This window comes from Puntigrus tetrazona, chromosome 10 (assembly GCF_018831695.1).
Source record: "Puntigrus tetrazona isolate hp1 chromosome 10, ASM1883169v1, whole genome shotgun sequence".
NCBI lineage: Eukaryota > Metazoa > Chordata > Actinopteri > Cypriniformes > Cyprinidae > Puntigrus > Puntigrus tetrazona.
The window spans coordinates 2,893,917-2,911,873 of NC_056708.1; the positions used below are offsets into that span (position 1 = coordinate 2,893,917).

The window sequence follows — 17,957 nt, forward strand, 5'->3', positions numbered from 1 at the left end:
CTAGCGACAAAGGCCGGAATTATTAAGATCACACGTCGCAGCCGAGATCAATACGAGGGCATTGGCGGGTAAATAAGAGGGAAATAACGCTAGAGCCTGGAGCAAAGGAGCATGTAATTGCGCTGGCTGTTTATGGCAGGAGGGATGTTAGCCACACAGGCAGATTAGCATGCGCTAGACAAAAAAAGGTTACTGGTTAATTGGTTGCGAGATAAGATGAATCGCAAAGGTTATTGGTGCTAGGTGGATAAATGGTACATTTAGGTAGAGTCTTAGAGAATTGTTGCTAAATAGATTCCTTTTAAAGCTTAGCGCTAAGCGAATATTAGAGATAAGAGGATTCTTGTTTTGCGATTTAAGTGTTTGGTGTGGAGTTATGTTTTTTTTTATGACAAATATAGATTGTGTTCTTATTGTGTCTTGTGTTCAACAGGAACAAAAAAAAAAAACTTGCAATGTAATTAATGTTTAAAATCATTAATGAACACATTTTATTTTACTTTATTTTATTGTTCCCGTTAGATTTCGTGATTACCTAGATTTAATGGTTAAATAAATTGGACACTAAACCCGAACTAAATGGCGCTGAACAAAAGCAAATGTGAGATAAAAATTCAATTGCTAAATCAACCAGGCTGTTAGCTGGGTTCCCATTACCCTTTAAATTTTGCGAATTGAAAATAAGGTCAATGCTTGTATTTATATTTATACATTTGAGAAATGTCCTAGAAACGGATCTTCGTGTATTAAGATACACGTCTAGAACTCCTGTGATTAAAAATTGCGATATATGTAAACCTACCAACATCCATCACATATCACGATAAAAAAAAGTTTTAGTTGCGTAACATTAATTAATGCAAACGCAGTCATTTTGCAATACTTGTTTTATTTATTTATTTATCACCAAAGCTTTGTGCAAATCTGTAATGGAAACGCAGATATGATTTATCTTTCTACAAACTGAAGCTATTTGAACTACTCGAACACTTAACTTCCGCAAGTGTAACTCCATACCAGGTGTGCTACCTAGCAAGTTTACTACATCAGAAAAACATATACGGAAGTAGTTATGAGACACAAATGTTCAAATTAGTTTGCACGTTGAAGAAAAAGGTGGATATGTGTATCTTGCTTTTCAAAATGTTTCTGTTCTGCAAACATATGGCAATTTATTTTCCAATGAGCAATATTTTAAAAGAAAAGGTGGTCCCACTTTATATTAAGCGGCCTTAACTACTATGTACTGACATCAAAAAAATAAATGCAATGTACTTATTGTGTTCATATTGTATTGCAAAACACTTCTGCTACCACTGAGGTTGAATACCGGTAAGTTTAGGGATAGGTTTGGTGGTATGGATAAATTTAGGAGTGGGTTAAAGTGTAAGGGATGGATCAACAGTGCATGTAATTACAGTTGCATGCAGGTATTTTTAAAATATAAGTGCAATGCAAAAACCTGCATGTACGGAGTAAGTGCATTGTACCAAATATTCATTTAAATGTAAGTACATAGTAGTTAAGACCACTTAATATAAAGTGCGACTAAAAAGGCTTTATAGAGCAGACCCGTTGTTAAAATACGCGTTTAGTAAAAACGTGTCATATAAACCCCCCAATCTGCCAGGACCGCAGACACTCTGATGAAGGTCATTCATAATGATTAAAATCCAAATGATTCCTAAATGACCCAAGGGATTGTGGGTCTAGTGGCACCTCCATACATGAAAATTGCATTACCAGTCAAAGACACTGTCCAGGGACTCGCACCTCCAACATTAGCGCAGACAGCCCACGCCGCGAGCAATGAGCCATCAAAGGAACAATCAAATATGACGTGAGGCGAGGCTGCACTCGCAGATGAACAGAGCGGAGAGAGGTTTCTTGTATTGCTGATATGGAATCTTTGGCCATTTCGATATTTGATATATGACGATGCCCTTGAGGTTGAGAAACATGGATTGATAATTAACACCCAAGGTGATGTTTAGCGATGTAATTTCCCAAAGGAGCACAGTGGTTAGATGAGATTCTGTGTCACAACAAACAGCTGGATTGGTGTGAAATACAAAAGAGGTGATATTAACATATATAGTAGCCTACATTTATTGGAAGTTTAAGGTAGCGAGTGGGGAAGAGGACTAGTGAAGCACTTGATGGAATGTCTCGGGTCAACATTGGTGGCTTTTGTTTACCCTGTTAACATGTGTGTAAATATTGACGCATGAATGCACAGATTTCTATTAAAATGATTGGATTTCAGCAAAATGGTAAATGTGCAATCACTTCTACGCCTGTGTAGAATCCCTGAAATATGACCCATCAGAGCGTTATTCTGCAATGCGCCCCTATCAGCAGCAGGGCATTTTCATATTAATGTTTTGCACTCTTTTATCTGCATCGTATTCCAGGTCTTGTGTAGCTCAGTTGGTGGCACATTGCGTTACATTAGGGGTGTCCCTGGAGAGTTTTGCTCCAACCCAAATCAAACACTGAACCAGCTAATCAAGATCTTCAGGATTCAGTTGGGTGTTTTTTTTCACAGGGTTTTTTAGGGTTGAAGATGAACTCCAGGATCAACGTTTCCCACCCCTGCTGTACACGATGATATATAACCATGCGATCACATGATGGAAAAGAATGCACATGGTCATAAAATGTATATAAATCATAATTTAATAGTTTATGGGTGGGTTAGGTGTCATCATTTGTATGAATTACACCTAAAAATTCCAAACATTGCATTTAGATGAACACTTGTTTTGATTGGTAATGACAATGTCATGCATTTTAACTTTAACTTTTAACTTTAAAACGAAAATATAGGACGTAATAAGGTTCTTGAATAAACTACCTATAGGGTCGTTTTTCATTTAAGGGCATGTGTTCTAGAATTTCATTTGCAATATTTGTCTCACGGCAAATCGTATGTATTTCTATATTTATATTAGGTTGCTAATGCATGCGACCTCATACGTACAAACTTTTTGCTAAATCGTATATATTTTATTACGAGTTGCCAATTTGCCAATTCATGAATCAGACTGGAAGAGTCTTTCCAACCACGAGATATTTACTTAGCATCGGCAATATATATTAATATATAAATTAATTTGTCATAATTTACTCTTCATTTATTACATGACATAACTTTCATTTTTGACTAAACTGTCTTTTTTATTGAAACATTAGAGGTCAAATCTTTTAAAAGCATATTGGTCATGTTTTAGATCAATTGAAAGTGGAGCACATAACGCCCATATTTTCCAGAATGAAGTTTTACAACAGCCGTATGCGCCTGATTCATAATGCACCGTTGTAATTATACACACTCAGAGAATTTTAATTAAGTGATTCAGATGCATTCGCGGCAATGGGGTCAAGACAGTCTTGTTAATTCAAGTCGTTCATACGCAGCTAAAAATAAAGCTATAAGTTATTCATGTAAGAGAGTCATGTAAGAATAAAATTATTATTGAAAGACCCAATATGATGCAAATCCTGATGGCAAATTCATAACTATATGGATGCGTCTGTCAGTCTGGAAAACTTTGAATCTGTTAATCAGCGGAGGCTGGACTTCTAAGAGAATATACTGTATATATATATATATAAAAAAAGTGCATATTAGCATACTTTTAGAAAGAGTGTACTTATTATGGAAATCATAATTTAACAGAATATACTTAAGGGTGAACTAAATGTAATGTTTTTGGCCATGTTAATCGCAATTAAACGAAACGGCAATATGGTTTAAATTTATAATAAATGCATTTAGTTGAACTTTAGAGTGCTTTTTTGACCTACTTACACATAATTACGTTTGTCTTTAAAATATGTGTACGTGTCGGTCGAATGGACTGAACTACGATATACGTACATGTCATGCATTTAAAAATATTTGGAATTGATGAATGAAGTTGCAGTTTAATACATTTAAAATATATAAACTAACACTACAGGTTAAATTATAATCAAGTACACTACATGTTAGTAGTCAAAATAAGTGTACTTCTTGAAAGTATGATGAAGTAAGTAAAAGTGTACTTAAGTCTGCTACTTAAGTACTTAAGTGTGTTGAAAAAAACCAACAACATGAATTCAGTGCAATTAAGTGCTCTCTTCGCAAGGCCACAAATGCATTGCATTGTAAACAGGCAGCCATACTGTTTATGTAATTCGAAGAATCCGGGCACTCAAGGGGGCGATAGAGTTGCTTTCAAATGTGCCATTAAACCCAATGTGCTATTTATTCAGCAGCCAGATAAGCGTGTATGCAGTTTAACATACTGTGACTGACTCACTCAGCGAGATTCAAAACCGTTGCGTCTCCATTACAGTAGTCGACCCTAAAAAGAAAACCAGCCGTAGAAAGGTTCCTCAGATTCATTTAGTATTGCAATGTTGCATTGCATAGAGGACTCAGCAATATCGGGTTTCTCTCCAGTTTATTCCAAAAAAATATAAAATTTTATATATTACACTACAAAAAGACATTTGCACAACAAAACACACAGCAGAAGGTAATAGACGAACAATTATCACATAGAAACTATTTTTTCTTTTTTTTTCTGTGCTTTTCTTTCTTTCATCGCTCTTTATTGGACCAAATATGATAAAAGATTCAAACAACATTTGAACATTTGAGTCATTGTGTTGATAAAATGCATTTGTAATAGGCATCCTACCAACACCATGCATACCATTTTTCACTACTATAAATAATTTGATGCACTCAAAATCAGTGTTTTATGCAAAAAAAATAAAAAATCTGTGTAATCAGCATGTTTTAGATGTGTTTTTTTTTGAGGACGGTCAGCCAGTTTAACAAAGATCAAATACGATATACCTTATTGTCCTGAAGAATCACTGCAAGGTTCTTAATTAAATTCGACATTTCTATACGCAGAATAGATGTATTTTGTGCAATCGCAATCATAAACGTCAAACGAAAGGCGTATCTCTGCTATGTTTGTGACTACAACTTAAATTCTTCCAGATTTACATATTCGGAGTAATCCGATAATAGAGAATAGAGCAAAACATAATCAATCTGGCTTTCTTTCTGGAAGATATGATCAATGGTTATGGACAAATATCTGAATAACTACAATAACCGAATAAATGCAATAAACAATAGCCACAAATCTGAATTAAAGTCACAAATATTAAAGCATGGCGTGTGGGGTGGTCGCATTTAATGTTTAGTCAGTCTACGTTACCATTTTGAGAACAAGGGGTTAAAACACATGTATAAATTCGAACTTAAAAACATTTTTTAGAAAGTGGATTTCGGTGCAAAATACCAAATGAAGGGTATGCATTGTGTAAAAGCATGTTATAGTAACATTCATCGTAATAAATATCAAATGCTCATTGCTCATAAAAACCAAAAAAACTGTGGTGATTCAGTTTAATTGAGCATTAGTAATCAGTATCGTTAGGATTTTGGATTATTATTAATTCTGACCAGTGAACATCTGATTAGCTCCTCAATGGTATTTATGGATTTTTATAATGTACTCACACAATCACAGGCACTTGAGTACTTTCCAGTCGACTAATTAAGGAGCATTATGTCGCTAAGACTAATTTCAAGTAATTAAAAGAAAATCTAGCAGAGTGGACTTATTTAAAACGCTGACCGTAGTCATATGAGATTTTGAGAAAATACGTGACATGCTTGAGCACTTATTAATACAATCTTGTGGCATTTCAATAGTTTTAATAGCATAATGTGCTGTAATATTTATGGACATAAAATATGGGTAGAAATGACCTAATGCCTGGCGTTCGGTTTTGAATGATTTGTTTCTGACTTTGAGTCTTAACATTCAACATGTTGTTTTATTAAATAATAATAATAATAATAATAATAATAAAGCTAATAAATAACCTATGAAGTAGTATCTATAATGCATGTGTGGCACGTTGTTGTTTACCGCAGGCGATTATTTTGTACTCGTACCTCAGTGCAACTAAAAATGGAAGACGATGGGGTTGGGAGACGATAAAACGCTACTACCTCTGGTATTTGAGAAATCAGAAGAGGACGCAGACAACTGAAAACATTAGCATGCTAGGCTAACTACATTACTGTAATCTTCATCTATGTGCAATGCTCACGTCATTATGTCATTATGTTGAAAAGTTGTCCAACCAGAGATGTTCTTTACAATAGTAAGAATAATTCACCACGGCAATGGATCATCTGCAGTGAATGGGTGCCGTCAGAATAAACGTAATTCCATAATTGCTCTAGTCTCTCTTTTTTCTCACGTTAAAATACACCCACATATTTGTTTAGAGACGTTTTTGACTACATTTCAACCAATCCGATGATGAAGGTTGAAAGCGAATACACGTTCTACAAGTTTTCATGTTTGGGTGAAATACTCCTGTTATCTTTTTTTAACTCATTTGTCTATTTACTGTAAACGTACAAAATTCGACGCTTGTCTGTACACTGGGGGACGAGTCAAAATGATTGCCTACGGTAATCGACAGATGTGGCGTGTAGAATCTGAACTTATTTTTTCATTTGTCGCAGACATACCGAACCAACTTAAAGCCAACATGAAATGATATTCACAAGCCATTTTACTTCCATAATTCAACATGTTTCTCTGTGTGCAGATGTGTTTTTATCGGCTCTTGTTGCAGCTTAGCTAACATCAGGCGAGAAAGATTGTTAAAGACTTTCCCAATAAAACCCACAATCTGACTTAGGAAAGAAAAATGGCGTCCATCGTGATTTCATGTTGACTAGCTGTGAAAACTGAGCAAGGCGATAATATGGGTAGCAGAATACAGTAGAGATCACACGTTAACGGTAAAACAATTGTTCATTTTCTATCTAAAGAAGCACTGAGAGGCAATATAAACATTTATTGACCGGACTGAATATACATAGTATGTTAGCCCACCTGTGCACTAAAGTATATCAACCTCACATGAACATGGATGGATGCATTGGAGCTCCACTTCAACTACGCAACTGTACACTATTTACACATAAAACACCAAAACATCAGTGGAACTAAAATAAATCGGTGGTTTTGAAACGTGTCACATTTTCGAAAAACAACTGCATTTCCTCCGCCCGTCACGACACAGATATTGTGCAAAAGGAAAACGATCCCGTCCACTGCTCTGTCCTCTCACCGAAACAAGGAAGCAACAATTTAGAAGGAAGCAAAATCGACATCCAAGCTCGAAATCTACTATTGCTTTGTTTAACACTGCCATACGTTTCCTCGGCCCACGATATGACTTGCTGTCTGAATTCGCCTCGGGTGAACTTGGGGAAAAGAAAAAGAAAAAACATCCGAGCTGAAACCGACTGCAGTCTCTTCCGGAGGTAATAATATTGTTGAATGAGGTCATGGAAAAATGCTATACATTCAGCCCAGAGACACCTGATCCCAAGTCAGCAGTCCTGCCCGGAGATGTGCCACACTTTTCCAAACAACCGCTCAACATTTCAGTCAGGTTCCTCCTGTCGCTTTCGTTCGGAGGCAGTAACCGTTTGTCCGTCTATCCAGCCATGTTTTTTTTTTTTCCTCAAATTTTCATTAAATAGTTCCGTTCAATAAATAAGTGTCTGTAGAAAGTGCTAGGCTACTGCTGGAGGTCCCTCTGAGGCCGCTCTCAGATGGGCATGGTGGCGTTCATCATTTGGACTCGCATCTCCTGAATGCTGTTGAGGATCTTTTTCTGATGGCCGGCCAAAGTGACTCCAACCCTCCTAAGATCTCTGCAACGGAACAATAAATCAGTGACTTTTTTTATAGCTATCACTGGCAATGATTAAACAACCTGGAGTGAGTTGTACATAAAAATGGATCTAATTGGACTGGACCAAACTTCAGGGACTTTATTAAATTGGAACTTCTAATATTTCTAGAATAAAAGAAAAGAAAAACAAAAGAATGGATGTTCAAAAAGTTTGTTTCACAAAAATAATTGTTGCCGTTTATTTACATATATATTCCAACTAGTTAAAGTTACTAAAACAGAAAATATTAAAAATATTAAATAAATACACACATACATACATAAATTAAGAAATAAATAGCGAGCTAGCTAGCGATTATCTGAGAAAAATATGCACTAAAATGACTCAAACTGATACTTTAAAAAAGCTAAATGGGAATATATTAAAACATAATAATGCAATGACAAAAGCACATAAAATCAACAAATAAATAAATAAATAAATCTAAACTAATATCAAGTACTGAAATTATTCAAACTAAAATAAAAAAGCTTAATGGAAATATTAAAACAAATAAATGTAAAAAATAAGCAAATAAATAAACACATAAGCTAAATGAAAACATTTTATAATCACTTCTGTAGTATATAAATAATGTAAAAATAACAGCTGAAACGGAATTAATCCTAACAAGTAATGAGTGACAAAAGAGACAAAATGTAGTTTTCACTGAAACGTTTGATTTGATAATAAACCTTTCTGTAGCGCATGTTGACATCCCAAATTAGAATTATAGCATTATTTGACATGCAAAAGTTATTTTCCTCACAAGTGAAGGTCACCCTCCCGAGTCTCCATTCATTTATTTAGTACGGAAAAGACCATTAGTTCTAAAAACGTCAATTAGTCGTAATCTCTCCCCTAATTATGTCTTTATTACTGCAGCCTATTCTGAAAGAGCGTAAATATACATTTCAATTGTGGAAACAATTAGCCTAAATTACAGTTCATTGTTCTGCATCTCTTTAGCATCGTAAAACGTAGCAGTTAACAGAAAGTGCATCCAAATTTCCCAGAATCAAAACACTCTCGAGACACTCATTTCTCAAGTACGTGAAAGGCAAAGAGGCTCAATGACCTCCACAACAGATGACTTACTCCAAGGTCATTTGAGTGACGACTTCCAGAGAAGTGTATCCACTTTCCATGAAAAGCTCAGTGTATCGACCCATTTTTATGGCCTCTAACCATTCCTCCACCGATCTGAATACACAGCCCTCAGGGCTCCCATGCTCCACTAATAAATTGGACACTCTGCGGGAGAGACAGGTACAGTGGTGAACAAATGGATGTATAGAGCTGACATTACAGTTCTAGGTGAAGGCAGGATAATAAAAGTGTTCATGGATCTGAGCTGACTCAAAGAATAATACACCATCTAGCAGGCTTCTGGGGTATATAGAACAATTCATAATGCTTATTAATGCCCCCAGAATTGATCATTATAACAATGTAACGACTATGTTATTACAATGTAATAAGTGTTATTATGCAAAAGTTTGAAAACAAACTCAAAATCTGTGATTTCTTCACACAGGCTGAAATAAACAAAGTTTTATGTCTGAACTATAATTATTTTAAGCATTTTCAACAGAATTTACAATGAATATGACATATTTAATTACCATTTTAACTAACTGTGTGTAGTTGACATATGAATGTTGTCATATGGTGCGACATACAAATGTAATAAATACATATTTTAAATAACACTCATGCTATTTGTAATTCTAAGAACGAAGATACATTTTCCTCATTTACGTCCTACATTTTTGCTATGTCACACCACAGGACACAAATTTTCTTATGTCAACTACTCAAAAATATCTGTACGGATCTCAGCTTGCATGTCAACGTCGAATCGCATTACGACAATGCACATTAGCATAATCGGCGATCTCTTGGCCACGCTCGCTAATGTTATCATCCAAGGCAAATAAAGAAAATTAGGCGCAATAACGCAGCTCACAAAACCTTCCCAGTCTCCAAATCAATATCGTATTAAACCTGGACATAATTGCATAACACAATTACAGATAATGGATGATTCCAACATGTAAGAATACCGAGCGCGAATGTATTCGATACGTATAATCACAGTAATTGGAAGTCATTTGCACACTGTCACTTCTGTTTAACGCGACATTAAATCACCAAATGTGAGTGCGTATTTGTCACCAGTGTCATTAAAGCTTGATTTCCTGTGACAGCCGTGTAGCAGGGTGGTTAACCCTCGGTTATCGATGCTTCACAGACGTCACATTATTCGTCGATGTTAATCACATGCTGTAAATAACAGCTTAATTAGCATATACTCCGACGGGAACGTGGACGGTGGTCTACCTGTTGGATGGGTTAACTAGACCCTTCAGGCTGCTGGGATTGCGGATGAGTTTGTCCAGTAAGCTGACAATCTCCTCGAATTTGGGCCGGCTGTTCCTCTCTTTCTGCCAGCAGTCCATCATGAGATGATAGAGGGCGGTCGGACAGTCCATGGGCCCCGGCAGCCTGTAGTTCTCCTCCACTGCCTTTATAACCTGAGACAACAGAAGAGATTGCAGGCATTTTACATCATGTTCCACGATAAATATATGATGTGCCTTCAGTGTCCGAACACGGATTGTTCTGCTTCATGAATTGCTGCTGAGAGCAGGTGGTGAATTCAGACGCTGACCTTGTTTTCTGCTAGCTGCTCTGAATGAACTGCCACATCAAAACAGATTTGTTTTGATGCAATGCAATGCTTTTATTACAACGTTATTAATATTAATGTGGTAAACAGGGTTACGCTTTATTTGAAGGTGTTGTTACATGTACTTACTATTATAATAACGATGAGATGCGAGCCTAATCATAACCATATAGCAATTAATATTATTCAGAACTCAAATGTATAATTACACAGTAACAGTAAAAATAATGTCGTTAATACAGCAACACGAAACACAATTAAAAGAGAGGCCTTAATTTAAATGTTTTGTAATAAATTAATTAAATACATTATTTATTAATATTATTATTACAGTTATTACTATATAGTGATGATATATAGTGATGAGTACTGAATAAAATATAAATAAAATATATAATATGTAATTTAAAATATAGGCTTATATTTTTAACTTTTAAATGTCATGTTTTTATTGATTTATTTGAATTGAATGCATTTATTTCATCACTGAATTCAAATTTAGTTCTTTTTATTATGCATAGTTTTGCATGTAAAATTAACATTATTAATACTGTAACAGTACTTAATCAAATATTATTGAAACATATAAAATAAAATACAGGGCTATATATAGACCTCATATACTACAGACATAACATTTAATAATTTATATATGAAATAAATAAATGCATAATAAATCTAATTTCTACAGAAATATGAAGCAGACGAACGATTTACAAAAAATATAACGATTTTTTTAGCTTTTTCGATTAAATAAATGCAGCACCGCTGAGCACAGGAATCATGTTTTGAATATTATATACGTTTTTTTGTAGTGTATCAGTTGACAGCTATTATATATAATTAATGAAGATGTCTTGTTTGCCTTACAGGGTGAACGCGATACGTCTATTAGATCAGTTTTACTTTTTCTGCGATTCAAAAACCGGCAACAGAAATCAGAGCCGCGAACCAACAAAGAGCATCTTTTCTCTAAAATCCCCCTCACTCCCACATCACAAAGAGCGGCAGCAAGCTCAGAAAGCAATCCCTCGCGGAAAACACTCGGAGAGAGAAAACACAGACAGAGAAGGAGACCGACTGACAGACAGACAGACAGACAGACAGAGCCCGAGAAACACGCCAGCGTCTAGCTGAGCAGAGGAAGCCGAGATCTGAGGGGAACCCTCAAGAAACCGCTAAATAAAACATCAAATAGCTCTCCCTTCCCAAGCGTGTGTGAAACAGATTAATGATGGAGCACAGAACGAGATGTGAGGCGCAGATGAAGCCGTCACTGGCAACTGTAAAGGAGGAAAAAAGGTCAGTCATGCTTGATAAAACCGTGACTGCTATGTGCACCTCCTTCTGGGATATGCTGGGAAAACTTAGGCATCGCCTTGTGTTTCATCTCTGCCTGCAAATATACTTGTCATCTCATACGCTGACATATGACATGCGCATTTACATAACAAAAGACAGAGAGGTGGCTGTTCGCTGTGTATTGTGTGTTTTTCAATATCTGAGGATGTAGTGCTTTAATAATAGTTAAAAAGATGCCTGTGATGTGCAATGTTTTTACTGCATTAACATTTAAAGGTATCTGTCTTTAACTATTATATTTTAGTTTGTTCTGATAAACACTGATATATATATTTCATATATAAATAATACAATTTTTAAATTTTCTGTCAATGATAGTGAAGTCTATATATAGCCCTGTATTTTATTATATATCATATGTGTATATATACTGTGTGTGTGTATATATATATATATATATATATATATATATATATATATATATATATATATATATATATATATATATATATATATATATATATATATATATATATATATATATATATATATATATATATATATATTTTTTTTTTTTTTTTGCTGTGCAATACAATGTGCATACATTTTTGTCTTACAGTTTTTTTACCGTTTTGGTTGTAGTTTAATATCCCTGGTTTACACTTTCTAAGCTGTTTATGTTATTTTTTGCTCTGTGAGTCTATTCAGTGAGATCATGTTTGAATTTAGACAGCGACCAGGAAACGATAGATGACGTTAGCGTCCGGTGAAAGCTACTGTACGTAATGTATTTTAAAGAAACTCTATGCCTGAGCCGAACTCCATTACGCCGGCAGATTTCTGTCTACAGAGAGCGGATGCTCTTTTCGTGCAGAAAAGCAGAGAGTAAAATTCTTGTGGCCAAAACCTGAAACTCCCATTTCAACCCAAATATCCATTATCCAGCATCCCGTGTGTTCCTGTTCTGCCGCCGAGCAGGTGACCTTTGACTGGACCGCAGGCAGATGTACCACGGTGGGAGAAAGAGTTTATCCAGCCCCAACCCAACCCCAAAATCTGCATGGATCTCCCCCGCTGATGGTGTTCGATATGTCAGTTCAGCTCAGATTTTACCCTCACTTCCTGATCTATTTATAGACTTCAGCATTCTATTGCTCTCATTTCCCCTAAGGCAAATACGAGAGAGCATGTGAGCCCTTAAAACGGCCATGGGAAGCAATTATTGTGGTGTAGTGTTAAAAGACTGCAGGGGAAAACTGCACTTTAACTTCACCGCTGCCCAGAGACCGAATCTTTTCATAAATGTATGCTATATCATCACTGGATATACTAACTTGTGCAAATGACTAAATTTAAAATTCAAAGTAAATGCGCTTTAATTGTGGCTAAGAAATGACCCCCCCAAAAGGTCATTGTTGTGTTAAATGAGAAAAACATTGATTAACCAATTATTTTCAAGAGAACACGTTATTGTAGTCACCTAATTAGGTATTTAGTAGTAGCCATTGTACTTAAATGAAATAAAATGTACTTATCGTGTACTAACTAAGTTATAACTAAGCCTGTAATTACAGTTTGTAATTATTTAGATGTAACAGGCAGCTACTGCACTTAAGTACAATCTTGATACACTTTATTTTAAGTATCTTATGTCTTTGTTATATTCTGTAATTTCAATGTAATTAGAAATTAGCCTTCAAGCTAACTAAGGCGCATCTAGATAGGATGTACAGTATAGTTACACATGAAGCATGAAGTATTCTAATGTAACAGTAGCAGCCTGTTATATCTACATAATTACAAACTTTAAGTACAAATTGTAGTTCATTTTGTTTTATATAAGTACAATGACTACGACTAATTGCTTACTGGGTAATAACTCTGTATTATTGACATTAAAAATGTGTTATCATTTTTAAATATGTAAATAATAAAAAATGAATAAGTAAAACAATACTTAGTATTAAACAAAAACCACCAGTAGGTGGCTGATTTGTTCAAACGTCATTCATTCAGAAACAAAGCAAGCGACCGTCTTTATGAACAAACCACTGAATCATTCACCACTTGTTTCATTCAGCAACGAAACACTGCAATGTGTTGTTCGAAAAGACAATTTCCAATTTATTTTGAAGACTCACAATACGAGCACATTGAATCGAATTTTGAGCTTGTTTCGACTTACATCTTGATTGCTCATCTCCCAGTATGGTCTCTCGCCGTACGACATCACTTCCCACATCACGATGCCGTAGCTCCACACGTCACTGGCTGAGGTGAACTTCCTGTAGGCGATGGCCTCCGGAGCCGTCCACCTGATGGGAATCTTTCCTCCCTGCAAGACAAACAGCTTGCTGAAATCTCACATCGTCTCACATCAGAAACCTGTCTTGTCAGAGCATCTTAACGGGTGATTATCACTGGGAAAGAACGGCGTCAGGCTGTGAAATGTGACAGGAAGCATTAGGTCTGTGGACGGCTGCTGCATGCTAATCGCTAATTGACTGTCCCGGTGTTAGCGCTCTCCGTCTCTGACGGCACTGAGGAGACGTCTTAATTTACTTTACCGGCAGTTCACACGGCACATAAAACGCTTCCCTCAGTGTTACTTTGACACACCAAAACAAGAAACAGATGACAAAGAGCGCTATGCTATGCTAATTATGACAGCCACCACCAAACCTCTAATTATCCTCTTTCAGAATACGGCAGCTTCATTTTCAGAGCTCAACAATAATTAGTTTTCACTGTGGAATACATTTTGTCTTGCTCTGACCAAATTTCAGTGGTTTTGAAGCAAATAAATTAATAAATAAATACATTATATATATATATATATATATATATATATATATATATATATATATATATATACACACACACACACACACACACACACACACACACACACACACACACACACATATATATATATATATATATATATATATATATATATATATATATATATATATATATATATATATTTATTTATTCATTTTGTGAATCTGGCACCTCAAATTCTTTTATCAACCTTCAGTAAAATAGTTATATAAATCAGTAAATTGCAATCTAAGATATGCAATTCTGACTTTGCAGGTCAGTTCAGTATAAAACATAATTTTTTGCAAGAAGAAATGTGATAAAAACGCACAACAGTGAGAAAGTAAGTCTTAGTTGTGAGATAAAAAAAACAATCAGTATTGTGAGATGTGAACTTGTGAATGTGTGAAGTATAAAGCTATTTCTGACAATTACATGGTGGTAATAATCCTCCATAGTACAGGGTTCATTCAAAGTTCTAGGTTGTGGAGGACGCAGCAGGTGATTTTGTGTAATGTCCCTAATGCACTCTGCTAAAGAAAGATCCAGTTTAATCGTTACTGCAATATCAGAGAGTAAGAAGACAACAATACTGAAAAGTAGTGTGCCAGTGGCGCTGGGTTTGAATACAGGTTTAAAACAAAGCCGTGCTGCGAGGTGGCTAATAGATGTGAGGTGTAGTAGGTTAGCCGTTAGCGTGACTCAGCGTTTATCCTCTGTAGCACGTACGCGGGTTGTGTAGGCCGCCTCTGGGTCGTCCTCCAGCACTCTCGACAAGCCGAAGTCGGACACCTTACACACCAGGTTGCTGTTAACCAGGATGTTACGGGCAGCCAGGTCACGGTGCACATAGCCCATCTCAGAGAGGTAGCGCATGCCAGAAGCAATGCCACGCAGCATACCGACCAACTGGATGACAGTGAACTGACCGTCGTTCTTCTGTTGGAGCAGTGAAGACATACAGTGCATTATGGACGACTGTAAGCATTACACATACAATCGAATACTTATACTTCAGAAAGAATGAACAGCTGTTCAAACTGAGTAATTACTTGAGAAGAGAACCTTCCCAACCTTCCCAATGTTCTAGTGACCCGTTACATAATTTTTTTTCCATTGGCCCAAGTAAATTTTTGCCACTATTGAAAAATAATTATCTACAGAAATTCAATTTGGCCAATGGAAAAAATATATACTAAATAAATATGTAAAATTATTTAAAAAAATGTAAAAATATATATATATACACACACTATTTTATATTGAAATACTATAAATAAAAGTATATATATATATATATTAATAATTAAAAAAAAACGTATAATGAGAGTTTATGGATTTTCTCATTCACAGAGAACTATACCAATACTAATACAAACTTTGTATTTTAACTTTTTTTTTTCATCAAATAAGGTAAGAAATAACTTCATAATTAATCTTATGCACAACTAACCAACTAAATAAATAAATGTGTATGGATTTTCTCATTCTCAGAAACACTAGTAAGACTTTGAAAATAACACTTAATTACAAAAAACTGGGTAATAGGTATCAGCATTGAATCTATACCCCTAAACCTAATCCTAACCATGTTGTTATGATATATTATCCAGTACATTCTTAGGTAAGTACACTGTAAGCAAATAAAATAAAGTACATCCAGTACGACTACTCTTAAAGGGACAGTTCACCCAAAAATGAAAATTGTTGATGTTTCTCTGCTTACTCTGAGGGCATCCAAGATGTATGTGACTCTGTTGCTTCAGTAGAACACAAAGATTTTTTACTCAAAAGGTTGCAGTCTGTCAGTCAAACACAGACAAAACCAAATTAACCCCTACGGCTCATGACGATACACTGAGGCGTCAACATGCTCTGGCACATAAATATAGACACATAGATGTAGACATAGATCCTTGCATATCACGGCCCATAAAAACAGTCACTATGTGGATGTTGTAAATGAGCTGTAGAGTCTGATATTGTGGAATATAAAAATTATATAAATACTGCTGGATTTTTTGCACAGACCGATCATTTTGTGTCTTAACACCTCAATGCATTGTCATGAGCCATAGGGTTTAATTTGGTTTTGTCGCTTTTTTTTTAAATCTCAGAGCTTTGGAACGTTTGGTGGCCTTTGCCTTTTATTATATGACCGACAGACTACAGTTTGAATTAAAAATATTCTTTTGTGTTCTACTGAAGAAACAAAGTCGCCTGTATCTCGGATGCCCTGGGGCTTTTTGGGTGAGCTATCCCTTTAACTGTAACTATTCGTGGCATTCCCATGAAATTCACAGAACGATTATTGCCTTTATATTCAAAAAGCAGAAAATGTACCTTCAAAAAGGTGTCCAGGGATCCATTCTCCATATATTCTGTTATTATCATCACTGGTTTACCTTACAGAAACAAATCACACACGGAGTTTACCTTCAAGGTCAAGACATTTACACATATATATATATTTAATTAACAATTTTTATTATATATATAAAACAAGTTTAATACATAAACATAGCATATTTTCTTGTATATTTCACATATTACACAGTACACACATATATATTCTGTAAGAAAAAATTAATTGTGATTAATTGTTTGACAGCACTACTATAAACAGCTCTTTAGCAATCCCGACCGAAGGCATCCCGGCACTCACTCTTGGTGACGACCCCCTTGAGGTGGATGATGTTGGGATGCTCGAACTGGCCCATGATGCTGGCCTCGCCCAGGAAGTCCCTCCTCTGCTTCTCGGTGTAACCGGCTTTCAGAGTTTTAATGGCCACTGGGATCTCCCTCTTCCCTGGCAGCCGCAGCAGACCGCTGCACACCTCGCCGAACTCACCTGCAACCGCGAGCGGAGCCATCAGTGAACCGCGGCAGCAATGAAACGCCTCATTGTGTTCGGGCAGATTTCCCACGCGAAGCCACAAAGTGCAAAGCTACTGAGGGATGAACTCTCTTCCTTCTGAATGAATAAAATCTGGCAGTGAACTCCCGTATTTATAACGTGACACTTTCAGAGCAGGAGTTGAAATTGAATGTTTAGCCTAGAACCCTTGTTTTAAGGATATATATATATATTTATATATATATATAGGATTGAAGTTTGAAATAGAAACTTTTTTAAACCAAAAACGAAAATTTGCTGTTAATTTACTCAGGGCCTTCAGGTCATCCATTAAAAAGTAAAGGAGAGTTTAGCTGAAACTGTGGTCTTTGGTCAATTATAAAAAGCAATTTGGCAGCCGCCAGCACTTTGAGAATACATAAAAAGCATATGAAGGAACACAATTAATACCCATAACTCCTGATGATATATTAAGGTCTTATGAAGCAAATCAATTGGTCTGT

At 35.7% G+C, this 17,957-nt stretch overlaps 1 protein-coding gene across 3 annotated transcripts in view; it reads right to left on the reverse strand.

The window, feature by feature from the left end:
* Positions 1 to 4,434: 4,434 nt before the first annotated feature.
* Positions 4,435 to 17,957, reverse strand: part of LOC122352946 (ephrin type-A receptor 5) — a 66,083-nt gene continuing 52,560 nt past the window's right edge. For 2 of the 3 annotated variants that reach the window (XM_043250722.1, XM_043250721.1), the window contains exons 11-17: positions 17,263 to 17,448; positions 16,941 to 17,002; positions 15,327 to 15,536; positions 13,960 to 14,109; positions 10,124 to 10,317; positions 8,879 to 9,034; positions 4,435 to 7,759 (exon numbers count right to left, since the gene is read on the reverse strand). In XM_043250722.1, the coding sequence (XP_043106657.1) occupies positions 7,654 to 7,759; positions 8,879 to 9,034; positions 10,124 to 10,317; positions 13,960 to 14,109; positions 15,327 to 15,536; positions 16,941 to 17,002; positions 17,263 to 17,448 (1,064 nt within the window). In that variant the 3' untranslated portion in view covers positions 4,435 to 7,653. The remainder of the gene's footprint in view (positions 7,760 to 8,878; positions 9,035 to 10,123; positions 10,318 to 13,959; positions 14,110 to 15,326; positions 15,537 to 16,940; positions 17,003 to 17,262; positions 17,449 to 17,957) is intronic. The other variant, XM_043250723.1, reaches the window with a different exon arrangement.